At 42.4% G+C, this 22,840-nt stretch overlaps 1 protein-coding gene across 1 annotated transcript in view; it reads right to left on the bottom strand.

Moving 5' to 3' along the window:
• Nucleotides 1-2,396: 2,396 nt before the first annotated feature.
• The window catches only part of SERPINI1 (serpin family I member 1), a 70,724-nt gene continuing 50,280 nt past the window's right edge, over nucleotides 2,397-22,840 (bottom strand). Inside the window, exons 6-9 of the mRNA XM_045029942.1 lie at nucleotides 13,756-13,853; nucleotides 6,031-6,117; nucleotides 4,536-4,625; nucleotides 2,397-2,714 (exon numbers count right to left, since the gene is read on the bottom strand). Of these exons, the coding sequence (XP_044885877.1) occupies nucleotides 2,638-2,714; nucleotides 4,536-4,625; nucleotides 6,031-6,117; nucleotides 13,756-13,853 (352 nt within the window). The 3' untranslated portion in view covers nucleotides 2,397-2,637. The remainder of the gene's footprint in view (nucleotides 2,715-4,535; nucleotides 4,626-6,030; nucleotides 6,118-13,755; nucleotides 13,854-22,840) is intronic.

Here is a 22,840-nt window from a genome sequence, read left to right as displayed (position 1 = left end):
GTGTGATCACTGCTGGAACAATGTGTCCAGTTTTGATGTTCCCAATTCAAGAAGGATGTTGATAAATTGGAGAGTTCAGAGAACAGGCACAAGAATGAATACAAGATTAGAAAAGCATGCCTTATAGTGATTGAGCTCCTTGAGTATCTATTTAGCTTAACGAAGAGAAGGTTAAGGGGTGACTTCAGCACAGTTTATGAGTACCTACATGGGGAAACATATATGTGACAATGGGCTCATCAATCTAGCGAAGAAAGGTTTAACACAATACAATGGCTGGAAGTCAGGTTGGAAACAAAGGCACACATTTTTAACAGTGAGGGTAATTAACCATTGGAACAATTTACCAATGGTCAGGATGGATTCTCCATCACTGGCAATTTTAAAATCAAGCTTTGATGTTTTTCCAAAGGGAAAATTCTAAGAATTATTTTGGGAAGTTCTATGGCCTGTGTTATCATAGACTCACAGAAATATAAAGTGGCGGGGACCATGAGAAGTCAAAAAGTCCAGCCCCCTGTGCTAAAGGCAGGACCAAGTAAACAAAGTATACAGGAAGTCAGACTCAATGATCATCATGGTCTCTTCTGGCCTTCTGGAATCTATGAAAATCTAAATTCCAACATCTGAATTAATTTGGGGGCTCATTAGGAAATAGGATTCTCTGTGGAGGTGATATTGGGGTTGTAAATTCTTACTAAGGGTGCAGAACACAATACATAAAGACATTTTGTGAGGCCAATTTGTAGCAGTACTGGGGCAGTTCCACTGCAGAAGGTGCTGCTAGATCGTTGCTCAAATGGCTCGGCCAACCTGAGGTGGGGAGCGTATCAGCCACTCCACAGATCCTCCTGCCCAGTTTCCATGAGGCATTTGTAACTAGCCTCCATGGAGAGCATCATTCTGCAGTCTGGCATGGGAGGTGTGTGCTCAGTTAAGTTTCCTTTCATTGCTCTCAATGCGCTTCTTCCCAGCACTCAGCAAGCTCTTTGGCCTGAGTACTAGACTCAAGCTTTGAGCCTGGGAGCATATAAGAGTCCCACGAACAACAGTGTCAAGTTTTGGACGTTCTGTCCCTTGTACAGCATGTAAGCAGTGCCTGCGAGGGATTGGTTTAAACTGAAAACATACCAGGAAATCCTATGAATGATTCTACCCAAAGCTCAGCCAATAACTTTTTCAGAAATTAGGCCTCATCTTGCTCCCACTGAATTCAAAGGCAAAATTCCTATTGACTGGAAGAAGGAACCATATTGCCTCTTATCCGCAGACTGTATTTTTTGCCATAGATTGGATTCTGGCCCTACCACCTTCTTTCCTTTTCCCTTTCACCTTTGGTAGTAATTACAGTTCATTTTATATTTTACACAAAGTGGGAAGTGATAATTATATGTCAGTGTCTGGCACTGGTGGGTACTTTCTCTTCCTTCCTGTGAGCGGGGGTGGCATTTATTATCCCACCTAATATTTAGATTGTTGCATGTATCATTCTGTTCCATCTGGCACTTTGTTCTCAATAAGAAGTTTAGGAAGAAAGAGGATTAGATTTCATTAGACATTTATTTCACAAACTGAACATCATTTTCACACATTTTAGGATTATCTGAAAAAGCCTTTTTTTGTAGAAATGCCCTTGTTGCTCACTACTGTGAGAGAGCTGTGGAGATAGAATTACTTAGTAGAGCCAGGCAAACACTGGGGTGGGGGAGGAGCGAGGTGGAAAAATATCCACAAATATTTATGCGCCTATGTACATGATTTCAGTTCAGTCATGCTCACACCTGTTCTGTGCTCACTATTCACAAACATTCATGCGATTGAGTTTTACTGGCATCAGCATTCACGGAAAGTGAATTTCAAAGTCACATGCAGGAGTATTCACAAAAACAGCATTTTAGATTCACATGTGAGAGTCTTCACAGAAGAAGGGCTACCACAGTTATCCAACAGATTAAATGTCACCATGCATGAACTCCTGGGCCCCATTGAAGTCAGTGGGTGTCTTTCACGAACATCAAGGAGGTCAGGATTTCATCCCACAAGTCTTATCTGAACGATCACAATGAACCAGCACAGTGAATACCAAATACTTACTTTCAGAACAGTTCATAATCAATCCAGAGAGTTAAAAAGATTTGCATAAGAGCGTTCAAATAATGACTGAATTACACGATATTACAATCTGCTTGCAAATATTTCGAGAGAGACTACATTTTTCAAATAATTAATAGAACTGGGTGAATAATTTGTCAAGTTTTGCCACTGGTACTATTTCAAACTGTAGACATTCTAGTCCGGTCTTACTGATCCATGTTAGCTTTGAGGTGTAACAAATACAGTACTTACGAATTAACAAACTTTTGCATTACAATTCACTAAAATAAGAAAAACAGCTGTTGACATGTATACAATTTTATTTTAAGGACTGACACAGCAATCACAATGACAGCAACAGAACCATTATTTTAATACTGAAAGCTTTCCTCCATAAGCTTGGCTTGTAACTTAAACCGCGTTAAATATGGAAGTATTTAAACGGTGTCTTAAGGTACATTGTAAAACACGGCAAACCTTAAATATATCAATTATAAACTCAGTGTGCTTATTTCTTTCCTTTTTAGTGTGTGGCGTTATCAGTTAAAGTTCTTCAAAGTCATGGCCACTTGCATTCATTGCTTCTGGGTGCATGACTCTTCCCATGAACAAGATAGTACCTGAACCAAATGAGAGAACACACAAATCAGAACCACACAGAAGGACACACTTCTAAACCACACTCCATTGTTTGAAGTTATTGGTGATTTATTCATCATCTGATAAAGATACAAATTTTATAGGGCACAACGGTTATAAATTTTGTGTAAGCGTACGCGCATGTACATACATATGCATCTGAATTTAGTATCCATGAGAGGTGACGGATTGATAGACTTGGAGAATGAGTTCCTCTGTTTTTACTCAGAATAGATACAGCACAGACAGAAGCAATGAAAATTTCTCCACTGCTCTGACAATGCACCTCAACACACTTCAGAGGCTTGCTCCAAAGCCCCTGAAATCAATAGAAAGATGCACTTCATTGGGCTTTAGAGGGACCATCACTGATGTCAATGGGTAGTTCAGTCTCCACATCCTTTCAGTCCTTGGCTTCTAGACAGAGGCTGCCAGCTAGTATCAACTGAAATGTGGACATCTGCCCACAGGCAACTTGCATGATAATTTCATGTTCCTGCTACTATTGAATTCACTGGCAAGGCTCCCAATGACTCCAAAAAGAATGAAAATTTGGTCTTCTACTGGACTTGTTCCTCATTTGAATGGATACCAAGAGGCAAAAAGTTCTATATACCAGCACTACTGTCCTCAGTCATTCAGTTCCCATACATAGCACATCTTCAGTGTATAAATTGCTCACTAGACACTATCAGATTGAGGGTTTTGTAATCTTCTGTAACACACATCAGATTCCCCTTCCTCATCTCTCTGGTAGGGTCCCTAAGGGGACACTCAGTAAATGGACATAAGTTATCGTGTATTAAGCCCTGTGTGGATGCCCTCATTCAGAAGTAATAAGAGTCTAGTTCACTGTAGCTTAATCCTCTTGGACAGTATATTGGTAGGGTGTCTCTGATGCACCTAGCTCACCAGGTGCAAGGTTTGAGACAAAGGCTGTTAATGTTTGTACAGCACCTAGCACAACAGGGCCCCAACGCTAGGCAGTACTGCAATATGAATGTTTAATAATAAGAAAGCATATCTTGCACATGCTGGGCCAGACTGATCTCAGATGCACTAAAACCCTTGTGAACTGAAGCTACTGAATTTTGCTCCAGCCTAGGTGAGACGTCATAACAGACAGCTCCAGCTCCTGGGTGGCCACATAGTAACATGCTATTTGTTATCCAGTCACCTCCACAACATTACCAAGAACAAATTACAAAAATCAAACCAATACATTGCTTCATCAGAGGCCATATTGCCAGTGAATACTGTTCTCATCCTTGCCCGCCACAGAATATATACCAATGGCACCAGAGAATTATTCGTAACTGCAATAGCTGTCCTTTCTGGAAATCACTTGGTATTGGGGCAAATTCTGCTGGACTTTCTAAAGCGAAGCTCTTACGGAAGTCAGAGGGTGTGTTCCAAGAATGCTGACTGCACAAGGGGAGTCACGACTGCATCCCCTGATGAAGTCAAACGTAGAGCTATGGTTTAAGATTACAATGACAATTTTGCCTCAACCCTCAGGAAGTTCATTGGTGAATTTTTCCTACAATCACTTACCAAAAAAAGAGCAATAATATTTTCCAGGCTATTCCTGTGTGAGGTTGGGGTTGGGAAGAGTGTTAAAGGAATGTGTGTTATGAGAGATTAGTTAAAATCCCTCAACACAAAGCACCGCAGAGCAGAAAGTAGAGAAAAAATTACACTCTGAGACCAGTTTATTGATCCAAAACAGCCTCTGCTGCATGGGTCTGATGGGGATTCACTGTAAACAATGAGAAAGCAGCTTGGAAACCGCATACACTTACCTGTTCTCCTGTTCCTGACCAGAAAGAAAAATGGATGATCGACTATAACCTGGGGGTACAGCACAGCCATTCTACTAATGGCAATCATTCCTAAAGGGGAGAAAACACACACAAGCAGCATGTCAGGTATTACTTTATCTTCCCAATACGCTCCCTAGATACAGCATATTAACTTCTTCACACGTGATACTTGTAAAGCCCATGAATGGGAATTAAAGCCTACATGATTGCACTGTCACCAACAAATAGCATGAACAATCTAATCTAAAAGGAAGCAGACTTCCAAAGTAATTACATGTCTGTGTATGCGCCGAGAATGATTAACAATGGGAAATGGCACAATTTATTTCCAGTGATGATGGAACAGCTTATAACTTACAAAAAGGCAGAACCTCTGGGTAATGAAGGCCATTCCCTTTCAAAGGAAAATGTATTACAGTAGACAGTATCACTAACCACTCTTATTGTGCTCGACAGATCTCTAAGCCTGATCCTGGTACTCACATTAACTCCTTATTAGATAGAAGAGTTAAGGGTGTGGGCTGACCTTGAAATTTTTAATTTAGCTTTTTGTTGTTTACTGTATTTTAAAGAATAAAGTCAAAGGCAAAATATATGAGGAGACAGGTAGATTTTGGCCCTTTGGTATTTTCTTATATTTGGAAATCTTCTAAGGTTTTCACTAGGGCTTTATTATTTACAAGAGTTTTATTAACTTTTTCATTTTGACTGCACTGGCAATAAAAAACCTATGCATGCCAATAATCTCTGCCAACATGACTGTTAAATGCCAAGCTCAAAAGAATCACCAGGATTGACTACAAAGGGTGCTGCTTTTCTCTTGCTCGAAGAATAGTACAAGTGCTTATGGAGAGAAATCACATAATAATGCAAGCAAGTTGGCAAATGAAGTAACTCATTTGGAAGAGGGAGAGTCAAGATTTGCCTGTGACAACCAAGCATTTTCACCATCTGGCCCCTGAAACATCACTGCTGGCAAGCTAGGTTTTTCCAGTTATTGCATGCCTGCTCACATGCCTGTTTAAGTGCTTATTAAAACAAAACAATCTCTCTGAGGTACTTCTAACCATTTTGGAGAAAACACACAGACCGTCTCAATTAGCAAATCACACATGATGGGGGAAAATAAAACCACCACAACCATTCCAAATTGCCAAGATTCAAGTTCTAGAAAGAAAATCTATCTTCAAAAATGCAGCATGTAGCCTCCCACCTCTCATTAGAAAGGAAATGGGAGAAAGGAGCAATATTTTCCACTGAGCACTTGAGACACTTTATGACACACTCATATTAAGAAAATGTTGGCATTTTCAATTTCCAGCATCCTCTCTGGGAAGGAGGGACACTTGCCAGACTGTGTCCTCATGCTGTATTGTGCTCAGCTTTTTGGCTCTGCGCCAAGGCAGTTTAAAAATACTAATTAATACAGGGCAGCCAGACCTATAATTTAGTTCAGGTTTTCAGAGTCAGATACCTGAGGCAGCAGCAGCTTCCGCACCTTCCTCATTAACTTCTAGGAACGACTTGTGAATTGCTTTAGCAAGGTAAAGCTCTTCGCTATCTGGGGGGAGAGGAAAGAAAGAAAAAAAAGGAGACATTTTAAAGTGGGTTAGTAAAAAGTGAAGCTTTTAAAAGGCGGATTCAACTGCGATGGCTTCCTCCCCCATCTTGGTTTTAAACAGCCTTTTCCTTGTTTATATTTTTATTTAAACTATTATTTGTATCACAGTAGCACCTAGAAAAACCAACTGAGACAGAGCCCTCATTGCTAGGTGCCATATAAGCACAGAATAAAAGACAGTCCATACCCTGAAGAGCTTAAACTCTAAACAGACAAGGCAGACCAAGAGCTGGAGAGGAAAGGATGTAACATTACAAGCGGAGAGTAGTTATTTGTTTCTCCATTTGGGACCAGTGCTGAAAGATGCTATATAAACTTCTGGGAGGAGCTTGCACACACAGGCCCAAATTTTTCATGCATATTTTCTTTCCATCCTGACTTTATACATTAAACGTCAGATGGTATTGCAATAGAATCACCGTCAGTGGTCACCAAGGATTCACCTTCATACCTAGTGAGGCCAATGGAAATTTTGTCATGGACTCTGAGTTCACTGGGAGAGGGACTGGGCTTTTGCTTTCTCCCTCTTGTGTGCTCTCTTTCCCATCCCAGCAATCCAATATGGAACTGATCCTGCTCCTATTAAGTCATTGGGAGGTTGCTATCAACTTCAATAGCAGTAGGATCAGACTGTATCAGGTCCTGGGAATAGGCCCTTACACTCCTAGTTAGTACTATTATTAACAATTTTCCACCCTACCCTAGCAACATAATATATTACAGAAGTAGTAGATACACAGTGGATTAGATCTACGCTGTACATATACCCACACAAGTGCATGCACTATGAAATAGCTCATATTCACATAGACAAGAGAGAATAAAATTGAGAGCTAGGAAAGAAATAGAGTGTTCATAACAGGGAAATAAATCAACATGCAAAATCTAAACTAAGAAGCAAATCAATAACTGTCTCTATTTCTGAAGCCTTCCATGACATAACCCTTAGTACACAATACCTGCTATCAAATCATTAGCTGAACACACTGAATCATCACCATAAGAAAAGCCTGTGGGAATATTCTTGTAGTTGATCTACATTTATGTCAGCTCTCTCTCATAACAAAAGATAATGGTTCTGGTGCTAATGTAAACAACTGAGAGGAAAGACAGCCCTGCCTATCACATGACTCCAGTAGGTCTCATTAACTCAAGATAAGCTAAGTTGGCTCTGAAGTGAACTAGCTCTCACAGTTCAGCTGCTCAGCATCTCTTCAACAAAAGCCCCAACTGATTTCCTATGGGACCATATGTGGTAAAACGTACAGGAGATTGCTAAGTACTGTACAAGTTTTAGGCTTCAGTTCTAAGCTTTCAGAAATGCTGCTGTTGTCTTGAAAGCAGGGAGAAAGAGCCTCCACTGTATTATTTTTAGCACATCTGTCACAAAGCATCTGTTTACGGACTAAGCACAAATCTCACTCATTTAGGTATTGACATAACAGCTATTAATAGAAAGATCTCAAATATAATATGTGAAGTGTTCACATGTGATCATTACTTTTTGCACTTTACTGTTTGTCTAAATGGTTTATTTGCACTGCTAATCCAGAGGCCAAGTGTTTAATCTAGTCTTCCTGTAAAGCTACCACTCATAGGAAAGTATTCAGACTTAAATAAAATGAACTTTCTGAAGAATGAACTGCAGCGTTTTGGCACATCACGGGGTGTGCTCCCTCACTCTGAATTTCTCTTCGTAAGCAGTCTCCACACACGCTCACATTTTATTTACAATATCACCATATGGCTTTTCCAAAGCTCCAGCATAGCCCTTAGATGGGGGGTGAGGGAGTAGGGAGAGAAAAGTAAAGAATCTCAGAGAGATGAGACCTAGGAAGTCTGGCTCAAGCAGGGGCTCTCAGGGTACGTCAACACTACAATGTAAGCCCAGGGATTGAACTCATTGTGTAAACCCTTCCATATACAGAAAATTGCACTAACCCAGGGCCTGGGACGTGGGACCCGGCACTGATGCTGCCACACCACCTGGCTTGAAGTAGTATTAAACACCAAATACACGGTTTCCATCAGCACCACCCCCATTAAAAAAAAAATGTTCCAGCACCTCAGGTCCCAGGAATGGAAGTTCCAAGCCTAAATCAAATCAGGGGCCAGACTTCAAGCTCTACTGCTCTGCAGTTTACGTGCAGCCCCACAGAACTCATGCTCTAGGAGTCCATCAAAAGTATCCCACAATCCTACAGGCCAACTTTCTTCATCCTCTGGACAGTCAAGTTTGATGGACAGTCAAGTTTTCTTATGTTGCACCATGAACAAAGGACTAGACCCCCCCAGGAGGAGCCCCAGGCAGTCCTTAAGAGTCAACTGGTGGCTCTATTTTTTTTTTTTTGAGAGTTTAGATTATTCTGAAAACTTTTTTCAGAATTTCCTTTCTGCAGGAGATTTTAAAGTTTCTAGTTTGTGTTCATATTTGGAATGAAAACTTTTTTCAAATTTCAGAAATTTCCATGAAATTGAAATCCTGAAGTTAACCGCAGCACTGGTGTTAACTTTGTCAAGACAAAGTTCCAAGTAATTTAAAAATATTACTTTATTAAATTAAGAAACAGGCAAAATATGAATGTCCTTAGACATTGCCTCAGACATTCAGTGGGAAAAATTAGAGTGCAGCAACATTAATCATCGCTGTACTTAATGCTTTACATTACACTATAAAGAACTTAATCTTTAAATAGATGAGGTGGGTGAGGTAATAGCTTTTATTGGACAAACTTCTGTAATGAAAGAGACAAGGCTATGTCTACACTTAAAATGCTACACTGGCAAAGTTGCATCACTGCAACTTAGCTGCTGTAGCGCTTCAGTGTAGACACCAACTATGCTTACAGGAGGGTTTCTCCTATCAGCATAGGTGATCCAGCTCTCTGAGAGGCAATAGCCAGGCCAATTGAAGTATTCTTTTGTCAACCAAGTGCTGTCTACACTGGTGGTTAGGTCGGCTTAGTTACATCTCAAAGGTGCTGATTTTTTACACCCCCTGAGAGACGTAGCTATAAGTTCCCAGTGCAGACCAACGCTGACTTTTGAGCTACACAGAGCTCTTAAGGTCTGGGAAAGATTCTCACACCTGGTCAACACTAGAAAATAGGTCGTTTTAACTACGTTGGTGAGAGTTGTGAAAAATCCCACTATGAGCAGCATAGTTAAGCCAACTAGTCCTAAGAACATAAGCATGACCATACTGGGTCAGGCCAATGGTCCATCTAGCCCAGTATCCTGTCTTCCGATAGTGGCCAATGCCAGGTTCTTCAGAGGGAATGAACAGATCAGGCAATCAAATGAGTCGTCCATTCCCAGCTTCTGGCAAACAGTGGCTAAAGACCCTCAGAAGATGGTGTTGCATCCCTGACCATCCTGGCTAATAGCCATTGATGGTGCTAGGTGGATGGAAGAAATCTTCTGTCAACCTACCTATTGCCTCTCTGGGAGGTGGATTATCTAGCCATTGGGAGAACCCCTCCCATTGGTGTAGCTAGTGTGTAAGCCATAGCATTGTAAGCATGGGCAAGCCCTCAGAGCCGCAGAACTAAATACAAGGTGGAAAAGACTGTTTATCATAAGCAGTTAACACATATGCTAAGAGACCAGTGAAGGTGAAGTTGCCCACTAACACTTCTCTAGTCACAGGATACAAAAGGGGGGTTATTGTTGGTTACAGATTGTTGTAATAAGCCATAAATCCAGTGCCTCTGTGTCTTTAAAAAGACAAGTTAAATTGTCCAAGCAAGATATATATGTGGTCTTAAACGCTCTTTTGCAAGACATAATTGTACAAAATATACAATCTTTGAACAAATCATTAATCTTATGGATTAAACACTATCAAATTCAATCCATCTGTTGCACTCCTGTGCACAGGGCTGCTCACTGATGTTTATGCCTCTCTTTGGGTTGTATATCGAGTGAAATAAAGGGATATACTCCACTGCCCTATTGGATACTACATCAAAGACAGATTGGGAGGGAGAGATGGTCCCACCACCACCCAACTTCCAAAATTATCTTCAATACATTCATTTTAAGATTTTTCTTGGGTTAGAGCTACAGATTACTGTGGGATCAGCATTTCCACTACAGGTCGTCAAAACAATGGAAGACATTCTTCATGAAAAATGTGGAAAATTCATTCCACAGGTTTAAAAAGGGCACAATTTTTTGTATATTATTTTTTTTTCATTTTTATTTGTCCTGCTCTCTCCCTTTTCCATTTTATGTAATGGAAAAAGAAAAAGAAAAAAAAAAGAGAGAGATGGGGTGGGTTTACGGGGGTGGGGGAGAAAGAACGGTGGTGAAGGAAAAAGGGAACATTTGGAAAACAAAACCTTAAAATTTCTGGTGAGTTTCAGATTAAAAAATATTTTGCTGTTTGAAAACCTTCACTTGGCTCTGATTTTCAGTAGAAGGTGATAGAGAAAGGAGACTTCTCATGACTCAGGTATCCATCTGGGTGATTAAGCAGCAACCCAAAAGGGCTACAGAAGTGGTACTCAAACTTTTGAATTGGTGACCCCCTTTCACACAGCAAACCTGAGTGCGATCCCCTTTATAAATTATTATTTAAAAAAAAATATTTAAACACTATTATAAATGCTGGAGGTGAAGTGGGGTTTGGGGGTGGAGGCTGACAGCTCGTAACCCCCACATAATAACCTTGCGACCCCCAGTTTGACATCCCCTGGTCTACAGCTTCCTGGGTGGAAGGACAGTGGCTGCAATGTAGGGCCTTGAGAATGAAAGAAAGACTGTAGGATCCCCTGAGGACAACCAAGATATAAAAATAAAAAAAAAAAATCCCACAACTGCAGAGCTAATGCAGAATAAGTATTGCAAGCAGAAGGCCACAGCATGAACAATTCAACCAGTACTTCTGCGGGAACTGGGTTACTCTGGAGTTTGGGTGCTGGACATGGCTTAACAGCTCAAATCCAGCCCAGCACGGCAGTGACAAAGTAATTATGGCTGTTTTCTTCCCACAGTCCAATTTCTAATGTCCACACCACACTGAAGTTTGATATAGATTGTGTATCAGTTTGTTAAGACTAGTGAAGTGTTCTGGGACAAGGGAGACAGAGCTATATAAATGTAAATTACAACAACAAGCAGCTCACTGGATCATTAATGTTGATTTTCAATAAGACTTGGAGCACTGGGGAAGTTCAAGAAAACTGGAAGAAAGCTAATGTTGTGCCAATTTTTAAAAAAGGGTAAATGAGATGACCTGGGTAATTATAGGGCTGTCAGCCTGACATCGATCCCGGGGAAAATAATGGAGCAGCTGCTATAGGACTTAACGAATAAAGAACAAAAGAAAGGTGATGTAATTAGTGCAAATGAACATGGATTTCAGGAAAACAGATTCTGTCAAACTAACTTGATATCTTTTTCTGATGCGATTACAAGTTTGGTTGATAAAGATAATAGCGTCAAGTATCAGAGGGGTAGCCGTCTTAGTCTGGATCTGTAAAAAGTGACAGAGTCCTGTGGCACCTTATAGACTAACAGAAGTATTGGAGCATAAGCTTTCGTGGGTGAATACTCACTTCGTCAGACATCACCAGCCGAGCCCCGCTGCTGCAGCCCCGGGGTAGCGGAGGCAGGGCTCCAGAGGTGATTTAAAAGGCCCTGGGCTCCCCGCAGCAGCCGGAGCCTCGGACCCTTTAAAGTGCCGCCAGAGCCCTGCTACTACCGTGCTATATGCGAACCAGTGTTATATCGGGTCGCGTTATAGCAGGGTAGAGGTATAATATGCATTTTAATAAGGCTAAACATAAATGTATATACATCTAGGAACAAAAAGTACACCCTGAGTCTCACTATAAGGAATCTTTTCTAATCCGTTGTTCATTCTTGGGACTCTTCTCTGAACCCTCTCCAACTTTTCCACATCCTTCTTGAATTGCAGGCACCAGAATTGGACACAGTGTTCCAGCAGCAGTTGCAGCAGTGCTAAATACGGAGGTAAAATAACCTCTGTACTCCTACTCGTGGAGCCCCTGATTATGCATCCAAGGATTGCATTAGCCCTTTTGGCCACAGCATCACACTAGGAGTTCATGTTTAGCAGATTATCCACCGTGATCCCCAAATCTTTTTCAGAGTCACTAGTTCCCAGGATATAGCCTCCCACATCCTTCAGCTATGGCCTCAATTAAGCTTAACAAAGAGAAGGGGTGACTTGATTAGTCTTTAAATACCTATATGGAACAAAAATTTAATGAGTGTTCCAATCTAGCAGAGAATGGTATGACATGAACGAGTTGCTGAAGTTGAAGCTAGACTAATTTAGACTGAAAAGAAGGCATACACTTTTAATGGTGAGAGTAACTGGTAAATTGTTCCAATGGTTTCACCATCAATGCAATTTTAAAATCAATATTGGACACTGTGCCAAGAAATCTGCTCTAGAAGTTATTTTGGGGGAAGTTCTATGGCCTGTGCTATACAGGAGGTCAGACTAGATGATCATAGTGGTCCCTTCTGGCCTTAGAATCTATTAACCTACCATAGTGAGCTAATTGGCAATAGAATCATAGAATATCAGGGTTGGAAGAGCCCTCAGGAGATCATCTAGTCCACCCCTCTGCTCAAAGCAGGACCAATCCCCAAACAGATTTTTACCCCACTTCCCTAAATGGCCCCCTCAAGGATTGAACTCACAACCCTGGGCTTAGCAGGCCAATGCTCAAACCACAATAGCTGGCAGCTAGAAAGTAAGGACCAAATGAGCCTGGAGATTGAACCAGTTTCTCATCCTTCAGGTCAGGACTGAATACGGGGGAGCTTGTGCTACAGAAGAGCCTGCTGTTATTGTGGATAAGGGAGTAATTTCCTCAGAGAAGGACGGCACTCTGTCACTTCCTGTGACTGTCTGCTCAACACCTTTCCTGGACTTAACATTCCAGGATTAACTGATTCTATTTTAAATGAATTTTTAAATATAAAGGATTTTGGTAGGTATGAAAGTGAAATGCTGACAACTGGCTTGAACTGACATGCAGCAGATATAGTTATTTGTGCTCATGTGCCTTAATCTTAAAAACTTTTCCTTTCCAGTGCTTCTTCTACACAGAAGATGATTAACCGCACGATAGCTTAATGCTGTGGACAAATGCCCCCTTGGGTAAGAGATGACAAGTCACTTGCTGTTTGAATTCAGGCTACGAGATAAAAAACAAATCCATTGAACCACTGAGGCCATGAGTATTGTTTTATAAGAGGCCTCAATATTGTTCATCATGCCAGAGGGATCCACCTTTTGCATAATGTTCCTTTTTCTCTTTACTCATGCAACAGAAGCATTGCTAGTTATAAAACACTAAGAGTAGGGGGTTCTTAAGCAAAGGTAAAACCCACACAGATTGGTAAAGCCTGTAAAATAATCTCTCTTAAAACTGTTCTTGGAAAGTTCGCAATCCTGTGATAAATGCACGCTGTCGGATATTGCAAGAATTCTGCAGGGTCACAAAAACCTACTGTATTATTATTGGCAAAAACAAATTTTGCAGTCCTTTTCGGTTCTCTCTCAATGTTGAAAGCCTGGAAACAAGAGCCTCTTACCTGACATTGCAGTGAGATCAGCATTTCTGCTGAATATTTCTGTGATTCCAAGACCCTTCAAAACATCTTTCAGATCAACTTCCTGTTCTGCTGTGAACCTGGGGGGGCATAACAGAGAATTGCAAAATCAAAGGATTTATTAGTAGTATTTATTTTTATTAGCATGTTTGTAAATTGTAGTTAATGGAGGTTGAAACACCAAGTTAAATTTAAAAAGTAGCAAATTTAGTACTCAGATACTATAGTTTGGTGATACATGCTATAGAAATGCCAATAAATACATTATAAATACATATATTTATTTATATAGAATATTCTAGCCACGAATGTCCATTAACTACTATTTGTATTGCAGTAGCTCCCCAAATATGCTAACAATATTACATACAAGAGGTATACACAAAATCCCTGCCTGTAAAAACTTAGTAAGGTAGTTAGATTAAACAGATAGGAGAAAAAAAGCTAGCTAATATCAAACCGAATCTAATTGAGTTTAATCTAGATAATAGGAACAATGAGCGATGCAAAAGAGTGCAGAAACTTTACAGACAGCTGTTGGCAAAAAGAAAGATTAGGAAAATAAAGATGCTCAGCTTTTATTTAAAAAAAAATAAATAAAAACCACAGAATACCAAGAAGGCTATAGCAATTCATTCTGGGCCTGCTTCCAATGAAGTCAGTGGCCAAACTCTCATTGGTTTCAATGGTGCAGCATTGGGTCCTAGACTAGGAAGTCCTGTAGTGAAGGAGTTTATCAAAGTAATAACGAGAAAGGGCTATCCTTAGCTAGATTAGAAATGTCACAGAGGTCTATTGATAGATGAGAAAGCATAATAGGAAATGTTCATGTAATAAAGGCTCTCTGTAAAATGACCAGAACATTAATTATAAAGAATTTCAATTATGCGGTCAACAACTGTAGGGTCACAAAGAGAAAGCACAGAGTATAGATGGGTTTCATTACACCATTTCTTCAGCAAGCCATATGGCTAGAGACTATGATGCATTCACAGGGCCAGATTAACATTTTGTGGGTCCAGCGCCAAACATATTTGTGGCCCCCCCCGGGGGAATGATTGTAAAAGGGGCCGGGGGCAAAAGCACAGTGAGGCAGGAGCTAGGGTTGTTCCCTGGAGCAAGGGAGGGGCCAGGGGTAAACTGCAAGCTCGGCAGGGCTGGGGTACCTACCTGGTTCTAGCCCAGGGGCAGGCAAACTTTTTGGCCTGAGGGCCACATCGGGTTTCATAAATTGTAAGGAGGGCTGGTTAGGAAAGGGGGTCGTGGGCCAGTCCCCACTTCCTATCTGCCTCCCCCAAGACTCCTGCCCCATCCAACCCCCCCTGTTCCCTTATGGCCCCCCTCCCCTGGGACCCTTGCCCCATCCACACACCCCTGCTCTCTGTCCCCTGACCGCCCCAGAGCCCTGTCACCCCATCCGACTCCTCCTCTCATTCCTGACACGTCCCCCCCGGGACCCTTGCCCCATCCAACCGCCCCTTCTCTCTGTCTCCGACTTCCCCCTGCCACTCCATCCAATCCCCACTCCTTCCTGACTGCCCCCATTCAACCCCGTCCCCCCTCCCCCGACCACCAACCCTAACTCCCCTGCCCTCTATCCAACTCCCCCTGCTCCATGCCCCCTTACTGCGCTGCCTGGAGCACCAGTGGCTGGCGGTGCTACAGCCACGCTGCCTGGCTGGAGCCGGGCCATGCCACTGCCGCCACCATACAGCACAGAGCACCAGGTCAGGTCGGGCTCTGCAGCTGCACTGCCCCAGGAGCTCACAGCCCCGCCACCCAGAGCATTGCGCCGGCGGCCGAGCAAGCTGAGGCTGCGGGTAGGGGGGACAGCAGGGGAGGGGCTGGGGGCGAGCCTCCCAGGCCAGGAGCTTGGAGGCCAGGCAGGAGGGTCCCACAGGCTGGATGTGCCCGTGGGCCGTAGTTTGCCCACCTCTGTCCTAGCCCATTCTCTTCGTCTCTCTCTGCACTGAGCTGCCCCTCCTCCTGCAGCAGCAGGACAGGTTCTCTTCCAGGCCTCTGGGGTGGGTGTTGGGAGTGGGAAGAGCGGAGGCTAATGTGGTTACTCCTATAACCGGACTTTTAGTTTCCAGTCAGCACTGCTAACCGAACACTTGGGGGGGGGGAGGGAGTGGAGAGAGCTAGTGGACAGGGCCATGTTTGCTGTACTGCCCAGGAAGGTTGGAGACTGGGGATGGGGGTGTGGGCTGGGGTCGTGGGGGTGCTCATGGCAGGGGACTGGGGAAATGTGAGGTGGTGCAGAGGGATGGGGGGGTGGGATGGGGTCATGGGAGTGCTCATGGCAGGGGGCTGGGGAGGTGTGAGGAGGTGCAGGGGGCTGGGGTCGTGGGGGTGCTTATGGCAGGGGAGGTGTGAGGAGGTGCAGGGGGCTGGGGAGGTGGGCTGGGGTCGTGGGGGTGCTCATGGCAGAGGGCTGGAGGGGGTATGCCCCGATTCCAGCCCCTTCCCCAAGGCCTGCCCCTGCCTCTTCTCCTCCTCCCCGAAGCGGTGAGTGTGCTGAGGTTCCGCTCTTCCCCCTCCCTCCTGCCGGCAAACAGTTGTTCAGTGACAGGGAGAGTGGGAGGGGAGGGAACGTAGCACCCTCCGGGGAAGAGGCAGGGGAGGACCTTGGCTGCCGGCAGAGCATGCCCTGCTGCAGCAGGAGCCGGAAGCATCAAGCTTCTGTCCCCACAGGAAAGAGCGGGGGCGGGAGTGGGAAGAGGAGAAGAGTGGGCCAGGGCCCCTTTGGACTGTGGGCCCAGTTCCATGGTGCCAGTGGCACCATGGTAAATCCAGTACTGTGCATTCAGACTGCAGTTCTTATTAAAATCTCTCTCATATACTCTTGACCCAGTGGAAAAAACTATTGTGCCAGTGTGCCATTTCTTGTAATAAAAATAACTAACAGTCAGTCTTATTTCATATTAACAAACCATGTATAATACAACATATGTCAATCATCCAGCAGCATTGTGAGAAATGAGAGGGGCTGCACAGAATCCTGACCCAGCATAAAGCAATTGATGAAGTGTGGAGATGATCTCATGGAATGTCAGGGCATATGCAAAAACTGGAAGCTGAACAAAAAATAAAATAAAATAAAAAAAATAAAATCTAGAGATAATGAAGAATGAAATGAAAAAGGTCAGCTGGATTTTCCCATTGTCAAGAAAAATCTAACAGAAGAAAATGGAAAACATGACTCATTCATGCAACAAAAATGTAGGCAGTAAAAAGTGACAACATAAGCCAAAGAGAATCAACAAAACTTCAGCTAAACAGACACTAATGTTCTTTACTAAGGCAGAATTTGTCTAAATGAAAAGATGATTTATGGGGGAGAGTACAGGAGCAGCTACAGCTTATTGGTGACAGCAAAAGAATTAAAGCACCATGCCCAAACAACCTACAGGAGGTTCATGGTGCTTGGGAGGAAAAGAGGAGACGCATTCCCCCTTAAGAGTTCATTGCTTTGGCAGGATACCAGAGGACCAGCAAGTGACTAATACAATGTCATTAGTTGGGAAAGTCCCCTCTAGTGCTCTAGCAAATTTCACTGCAGTCAGCTTGACATCTTTTGTCAGAACACTGCACACTCTTAATGAATAAAATGTAAAGGCATAGTGTACAGATGAACCAAAGGCAGCCAACATGACTTCAGGAAGGGGAAAGTGTCCTTAACTAGTTTTGTTCTTTGAAAGGCTGCAGCACCCACTTTGCCCACGACAATGAACTGGGAGTTCACACAGAGTGGAATAAAGCCCCATGCAGTCAGCCAATGCAAGGCCCTTCGAACAACTTTAGCCCTACACTATGGACCAAATCCTCAAGTCTTTATTCATTCAAAGCCCCCACTGACTTCACGGCTCTGAAATGGTGGGCCAGATTCTGCTCTCAGTTATGCCAGTGTAAATCTAGAGTTACTCCACTGACTTCAATGCAAACTTTTAGGAAGAACTGAATAGTGCTTGGCCTTCAATACAGGGATTAACTGGGGTTTAAGTGGAGCAGACGGACTTGCATGGGCACCTTATATAAAGGTGAACGTGCTGAGGAATATTTATTGCCATGTTACAATTCAGATACATTTCAAAATTTAGGGCCCAAGCATGCCCCCTCATCTACATGCACAGGGGATGACATTATTTGGTATTAGGTTAGTTGGTTATATATGCATTATATAAAGCAATTGGCAATTTAAAAAAAAAATGAGTAAGCATTACAATAAAGGTGCCTACTAATATCTCATACTGCCAGTGTCAAATCAGCTAGATGGTTCCCACCAGCAACAGGCTCTGACAGAGAATAAACATAACTATACACATCTGATGAACCTCAATACTGTTGGTTAACCATTAAGTGAGGAGGTAAGATGGTAGTGAGGATAATGGGTTTGAAAAACAACCTAGAGGTTGCAAACAAAAAACAACCCCCCCCCCCCCCCACAACTGCAAAGGGAAACTTCCAACTGTGGAGAGATTCCTAGGAGATATAAATGGGATTTAAGTGGATTTAAGTCTCTGGACCACTAGACCGCAAATAACAGGCTTAGCAGATAAATGACAAATAATAAACTAGAAAAAAAATAGAGAACGCAAACAGATACATCAAAAAATACTTTTGCATACTAAGCTTGGAAGAGATTTGGGAGTTATTTTTGAAAAATCCCTAAACCCCGAAACTGACTATGCTGCAGAAGCAGGGTCTGGGAGGATGGGAAGGAGGGTGGAAAAAAAGGAGAGTTTATCTGTGATATTACTAAAGAACTATATAAAATATTATATTGACACTATATATGAGATAGGCTGTATTCTCATTCAGACCTCGGACAGGCCAAATGTTGGGTGAGTGAAGTTCACCAGAAGGCCTGCAAGAGAGATCTCATCAGATGATCAGATTTGATCATCAGAAAAAATGTACACTCCTAGATATGGACTGAGAAACGTTACAAGTATTTCTTGAACTTCTGAAAACCAAGCTGGCCCTTTAAGAAAAGTGACACTAATCACACCCCGTTCAACTCTGCCATATGTTGTTGAAAACTTATTCAGAATCAGCTGACTCAATTTAGATTCTGTAGATCTTTCTAATATGATACCTTCTTTCCTTCTTTACATGCTTTGTTAAGCGGTGAATTTACAATTAAAATATCACAATTGGCATCTGAATGAGCTCCCCTTGAAAATAATGGGTCTATTCACACCTCAGGGTCTTGGCAAACTCAGGGAGACATCATAGTATCAGTTACACTCACGTCACATTTTCAAGGATTTCTTTGCAGCTGTAACAGCTAGAAATTTAAATCAATTCTGACGACGATGATGACTATTATTATTATTTATTATTATAACTAAAGTTGACAGTCCAGAGAACAACTGAGCAGTCTGTTCAGCCCCAGCCTAGTCCTTTGGGGCACCCCACACTTTGGGAATGCTGCATTACATGATATTCAACCATAAAGAAGTAATTTCCTCCATAATGTGCAGGCAGTATGTGGGTGCATCATGCAGAGCAGAAGAACTGCATATTTCCAGGAGATCTAAAAGTATCTATCTTCCAGTCTTATACTGGAAACTGGACAAAAGGAGATGTACTTTGGAGCTTCAAATGCTATAAACAGGGCAAATCAAATTTTCATACCCATCAGACAGAAGTCATAGTCACTGAAGAACTGCAGTTATTTGACAGCACTTGAAACTTAAGTGGAATCTGACAAAAAGAAAACCTACATGTTAAATCTAAATCTATTCTATCAACAGAGAGTAATGCAAACAGCAAGTGAAAAACTGTACTCTTCTGCAATGACCAAAAACAAACAAACCCAAATACAAAAAAACCCCCAAAAAACAGACAAGAGATAGAAGAGACAGGAATATCTGAGCTTGAATAAAAGCTTGTTTGTATATAATACATTGGAAAAACTGTTACATGACCTCATGCTTCCATGAGGATGAAAAATGTCAGTGATCTATTCCCTGAGAAAGCATTAACCTGTGAACCTGATCCACTTTCAAAGAACCCAATAATGTTTATTGCCATAACACCATAGGTTAAGAGGCGAGACAACTGGTCTGACTGTATAGTAGTACATTCATCCAAAGGGGAACATCTACGCCTGCTACACACTGGGGATTATTTCCTCCATTATAGTAGCTTTGATATATATGTATTCCCATGTTAATATCTCTTTGGAGACTTTTATAAAGAGAGCAGATGTTGGCAAGAGGCAAAGAAGCAGCACAACAAGGCTGAGGAGATAGCCAAGTACGAGAAAGAGTCGGGGTGAGCATTAGGGCATGACTACACTTGCAGATGTAGGGCGCTGAGAGTTAAACCCGCCTTCGTAGAGTGCTGTAGGGAAAGCGCTGCAGTCTGTCCACACTGACAGCTTCAAGCGCATTGGTGTGGCCACATTTGTGGCACTTGCAGCGGCATTAGGAGTGGTGCATTATGGGCAGCTATCCCGCATGCAAGTGACTGCAACGTGCTTTTCAAATGGGGGGGGTGGGGTGGAGTGTGACAGGGAGTGTGTGTGCATGTGGGAGGAGAGAGTGGGGGTTTTTGGGGTGCTGAGAGTGTGTCAGCATGCTGTCTTGTAAATTCAGACCCCGCTCTCTCTCCCCACCTCTCTCTCTCTCTCTCTCTCACTCAAAGCAAACAGTAAATGTTTGCTTTTCTCTGAACTGATAAGCAGCCGGCTTTTTCGAAACCGAGCTTTGAAAGGGCATTTCCGCATTCCTGCAGCCAATTTCACAACAATGACAAGAATGGCCACTTGACTTAAGGGGATTATAGGACGTTTCTGGAGGCTGATCACAGCGCAGTAACGCAACACCTTGTTCACACTAGCGCCATGGCATTCCAGCGGGTGCGCAGCAAACGTTATTCCACTTGCCGAGGTGGAGTACCAGCAGCACTGCGGAGTCAGAGCACTCTACGTGCCTTGCCAGTGTGGACGGGGAGTGAGCTAGGGCACCCGGGCCTGCTTCATTGCACTATAACTCGCAAGTGTAGCCAAGGCCTTAGTGTGGCAGTCATATTTTTAATAGGTTTACCTGGTCTGTCTCTTCACTTCCTACCTAGAACTGTGGGCCTGATCCAGAGATCACTAAAGTAGATGACCATGTTTCTCTTTAGAGCAGGCACCGTATCATCTAGCAATAGCAAAACACAATATCTAAACTTCTCTGATATGATCAAGCTTTCCAATAAATGCCAGTTTTCAAAGAATTATGGAAGATGAGCCCTGCATCAAGGATTAAAGTTATACAGCAGTGAGATTTAGAGGAGTCATTTATGTCCTTTGCAGAACAGAGTCCTTAGTTTAGAGTTTATATAGAGAATTAATTAATACGATTCATCCAAAACCTCTATGGTTCAGAAAGGACAGAAGAGAAAGGAGAGAGGGCCCAGTCCCACAAGATGCTGAGTGCCTCCTGTGAGGTGCTGAATTCCTACTGAACCAAATGGGAGTTAAGAGTACTTAGAATCAATCAGGAATGGATCTACTTTTTGCTCATACAGCAAAAGGAGTTGGAGCAAAAATGTAATTCAGCCACAGGTTATCATTTCAAAGTTACTTAGTTTGTGAGAAGAAGTTGAAAATCTAGGTTCTCAAACTAGTCCATAGCACATTGCTTTTTGCTCTGCATAAAAGTAAAGCAAATGCAAAAAAAAGAGGAACAGGTGCATTAGTTCACATCACAGGTAAAATTCACACCTGCCCAGATGGCCAATATAAGCCCTCAGCATCTGAAGCAGTGTTTTAGTCTCCTAGGGAGCCTAGGCTTCTATATGGTCAGTTAAAATGGCTTCAGACATATTAGCCTGCATCTTAACAGGGCTTTTCAACGGTGTCAAAGCTAACTCATCTGAGCGAACATGACTGAAACAGTCTCCTTCCTCCCCATCTTTGTCCATCAGGACCAGGCCATAAGCATACTCTACCACAGCCATCATTCACAGCGGTAAGAGCTGCTCTACCACGAATTCTGTACATCTCTATGATCATATCACAAGAAGAACCGGAGCTAACAAATGCCAGAAATAGCAGAAGGGACAAGGAGAGAATGAGCAGGGAGGCAAAGCTCTCCCCCCCACTCCTGTTTTTAAGGCATACCAACTGTGGCATGTGAAACTCTTTGACCAGTTTGAGACATATTTTAAAAAGGATGGCAAGTAAATAAAAATAAATGAAGGACAGTAATTTTAAAGTCCGGGCATAGTTAGACACTCCATAAGAAGAGCTGCTCAGACTGCGCTCTTATTAGCCAGTAGTTCTCCCTTTGGTTCTCTTCAAATAAATTATGTTTGGGAGACATTTTTGTAAATTAGTTTCATGGTCTGTTTCACTTCTACGCAGAAGTGGATTAAAATGTTGATCACTTTAGCCCTGGTTAAGCTGGAAACAATGATTTGAAAATGGAAAATGAGAAAGTATAATTTAAACAATCCTGTACAATTCTCCCCTTTGCTATTAAGAGAAGTAATACAGAGTTTCATTTGCACACAGATAGAAATTGGAAAAGTTGTGATTAACTCTGCTGTGGCTAGTCATTCAGGCCCGATTACAAATGTATAAGTTTAAAAAATGTTCACTTTATAATTGGATACCATCTTTCGGGGGCATGAAAATTTAATTTTATTCCACTGCTGCTTTCGATTCTCAGTGGACAGAGTCTGCAGGCCATATTTCATAATGTGCCTTTTCAGTCAGAGGATAAAATATTTATGAAGTGTTTATTTAGTGCACTGATAAAATCCTGCAGATCACCTCTGAATCCTAATGGAAATCTAGCATGCTGGGAGTGCACAGTTAATCTCTGCAATTTAGTAAGGGAATTACTGTATCTCTATGTTGAATTTCAAGGCCACATTAGTTTTTTTAATAATCTGAAAAATACAGAAGGAGATTAATGGCACCCAATTTTATCCAGTTTGATTATCAACTGTTGGTTAGAGGAGGAGGAACAATAGGAGTGGGGAAATGCACATAACCCAGCAGGACTGGATTAAAGTCTATGCACTATAGGCGCATGCCTAGGATCCTGACTCCTGGAATCATGTG

The sequence above is a fragment of the Mauremys mutica genome, chromosome 9, assembly GCF_020497125.1.
Source record: "Mauremys mutica isolate MM-2020 ecotype Southern chromosome 9, ASM2049712v1, whole genome shotgun sequence".
Classification (NCBI taxonomy): domain Eukaryota; kingdom Metazoa; phylum Chordata; order Testudines; family Geoemydidae; genus Mauremys; species Mauremys mutica.
This window is presented reverse-complemented; position numbering and strand designations above follow the sequence as displayed.